General features: G+C 37.7%; 1 protein-coding gene across 1 annotated transcript; it reads right to left on the bottom strand.

The window, feature by feature from the left end:
- Positions 1-531: 531 nt before the first annotated feature.
- LOC138896084 (uncharacterized) lies at positions 532-1,494 on the bottom strand. The gene is made up of 2 exons (XM_070180862.1): positions 1,292-1,494; positions 532-979 (listed from the first exon to the last, which is right to left on the bottom strand). Exons 1-2 carry the CDS (start codon positions 1,492-1,494, stop codon positions 532-534), a joined length of 651 nt encoding a protein of 216 aa, XP_070036963.1.
- Between the last annotated feature and the right edge of the window lie 999 nt (positions 1,495-2,493).

Below are 2,493 nucleotides of genomic sequence, written 5' to 3'. Positions count from 1 at the left end.
CCTTGCATGTTTTCTAAGAAGACAAGCTTCACACAATTGATTGGGATGGTTGATTAATGGTATCCCATGTACTATATTCTTTTCTCCCATTGATTTGAGCGCTTCAAAATTCAAGTGCCCAAATCGCATGTTCCAACACCATGATTCACCTTGCACATTAGCCTTCAAATACTTTGCATCAATTATCTTAAGATTTAGAGAAAATAATCTATTATTTGCCATATGCACTTTAGCAATTAGACTTTTACTTGAATCACGCAGCCAAATATGCATATTTTTTATGTAAATATCATATCCCTTTTCAAGAAGTTGTCTCAAATTCGAAATATTACTTTTTAATTTTGACACATAATAAACATCTTGAATTAACTTGTGGCCACCATTTTTACAGGAGATCAGAATCGTACATATTCCTTCAATTTGAATCTTTAAGGTATCTCCAAAGGACACATTACCTCTTACTATCTTATTGATCTCCACAAATTTCTCTTTGCATCCACACATATGATTGCTTGCTCCATTGTCCAAATACTATGAGTTACAATCATCCATGTCTTCTTCCTTAAGTGCCAGCATCAATGTTGACTCATCTTCTTCTTCTTTCTTGTCGTCAATAAGGTTAGCTTTCTCTTCAATATTGCTACTACACTCCCAAGAGTAATGGCCAAATTTATGACTATTATAACACTTAATATTTGATTTGTCATACATTTGTCTATTATTTTCTTGGTAATAGCCACGTCCTCTTCCTCCTCTTTGTCTACAACCACGACCTCTGAATGTTTGGTGGATTTTAACTTCATTGTTGAAGTTGTTACCTTTACTTCTTCCCCTTCTATGACTGCCACGGCCTCGTCCTCGTCCTCGTCCATTCCCTCGATAGCTTTTCTTACCTCCATAATCCTTAAAGGATGCCTGGGGTGTTAAGAAGCTGCTCCAGTGGCACTTCTTGTCTCCTCTTGATCTTTTCTTCATGGACCTATAAAGAACCCTCCAATTGCTCCACCATCATAGAGTGTAAATCTTTATACTCCTCAATAGCACACACCACAAAATCAAATTTAGGTGTTAAAGTGCGAAGGATCTTTTCTACCACACAGATATCTTCTATGTCCTCCCCGTATCTTCTTAATTGATTTACAATAATCTTCACTTTTGAACAATAATCCGAAATGCATTTTCGGATTCTTTCATTTTTAAATCTTCAAAATCAGCCTTTAGAGTTTGAAGTTTTACCTTCCTCACCTTGTCAACTCATTGGAGAGAATTTTGTAAAATCTCCCAAGCTTACTTTGAGGTGGTAACATCTGCCACCTTCTCAAACATGGCATCATCCAAACATTGGTGGATGAACGTGAGAGCTTGTTGATCCTTCTTTTTTATCTTTGCCAAGACATCTTTTTCATTTTGAGGTAAAGCTTCCTCATTATCGAGTTTTGCATACCATCTATCTACGATTTCCCACACATCCTCGGAGCCAAGAATGACTTTCATACGTAGACATTATTTTTCATAATTATCTATTGTGAGACTGGGGTACTGAAAAGACAGCGGATCATTATTCGCCATGGCTCTGATACCACACTGTTGGGAAAAGTAAAATCTTCCTCAGGAATAATATCCACGGTAAATAATAATAACACAAGAGAGTAACAACGATATCAAATCTTATAACGGGATAAAATACAATACCCGAGTGGAGCAATATTGCCACTATAATATTATAACTTAGTAGTGTCAAGAGACTACTACAACTTCAAAAGAAATAACACTCTTTATTTTAAATACCTCACTATAATATTACTCATACTCACAGTTAATCTCACAGACTACAATCTGTGGATTACTCTCTCTAACTTCTATTGCTTCTCTCTGCTTTTGGTGTGCCTGAAATGAAGAAGGGATGCTCCTATTTATAGTGGAAGTTGTTGTCCCTTGCAACCAACCAGATTGTTTTCTCTTTGCAATTTGCATTTGCAAGTTACAGGTCTTGTTACCAAGTTGGTTGCCAAGTCTGCGTTTGTGAAACCTAATTGCACCACTTGACATTATCTTTTCTTTTTCTTTTAGTTCTTTTGTTTTAATTGGTCCCAAAGTCACGGGTTTAAGCCATGAAAATAGCTTCTTGCAGAAATACAGGGTAAGGCTGCGTACAATAGACCCTTGTGGTCCGGCCCTTCCCCGGACCTCGCACATAGCGGGAGCTTAGTGCACCTGGCTGCCCTTTTATATTGACTTGAGCGCAAAGTCTAAACCCACAAGTTACATAAGTTCCTCACCCCATGCTTTGCTCTTCTTTCTGTTCGATCAAATGTTTTGAGGAACTCATGCCCTACAAGATATGATTACCAGTAGCCCTGAGACATGCCAAAGGCTCGAAAAAGATGCGGTCGTCAAAGCCAAACCATCTTCTACTTCTAAACAAAAAATGTGGCAAATCCTCATAGTCGGTGTTTGAGTCACGCATTGGTTGAGAAAATGGGATGTGAAATT

This window comes from Nicotiana tomentosiformis, chromosome 7 (genome assembly GCF_000390325.3).
Source record: "Nicotiana tomentosiformis chromosome 7, ASM39032v3, whole genome shotgun sequence".
NCBI lineage: Eukaryota > Viridiplantae > Streptophyta > Magnoliopsida > Solanales > Solanaceae > Nicotiana > Nicotiana tomentosiformis.
This window is presented reverse-complemented; position numbering and strand designations above follow the sequence as displayed.

Bases quoted from the DNA above. Each gene is read 5' to 3' on its own strand.
- LOC138896084 (XM_070180862.1), bottom strand. From the start codon at position 1,494: ATGAAAGTCATTCTTGGCTCCGAGGATGTGTGGGAAATCGTAGATAGA. The intron at 980-1,291 runs GTAAGCTTGGGA...GGTTCTTTATAG, and splicing joins GCAGATGTTACCACCTCAAA to GTCCATGAAGAAAAGATCAA.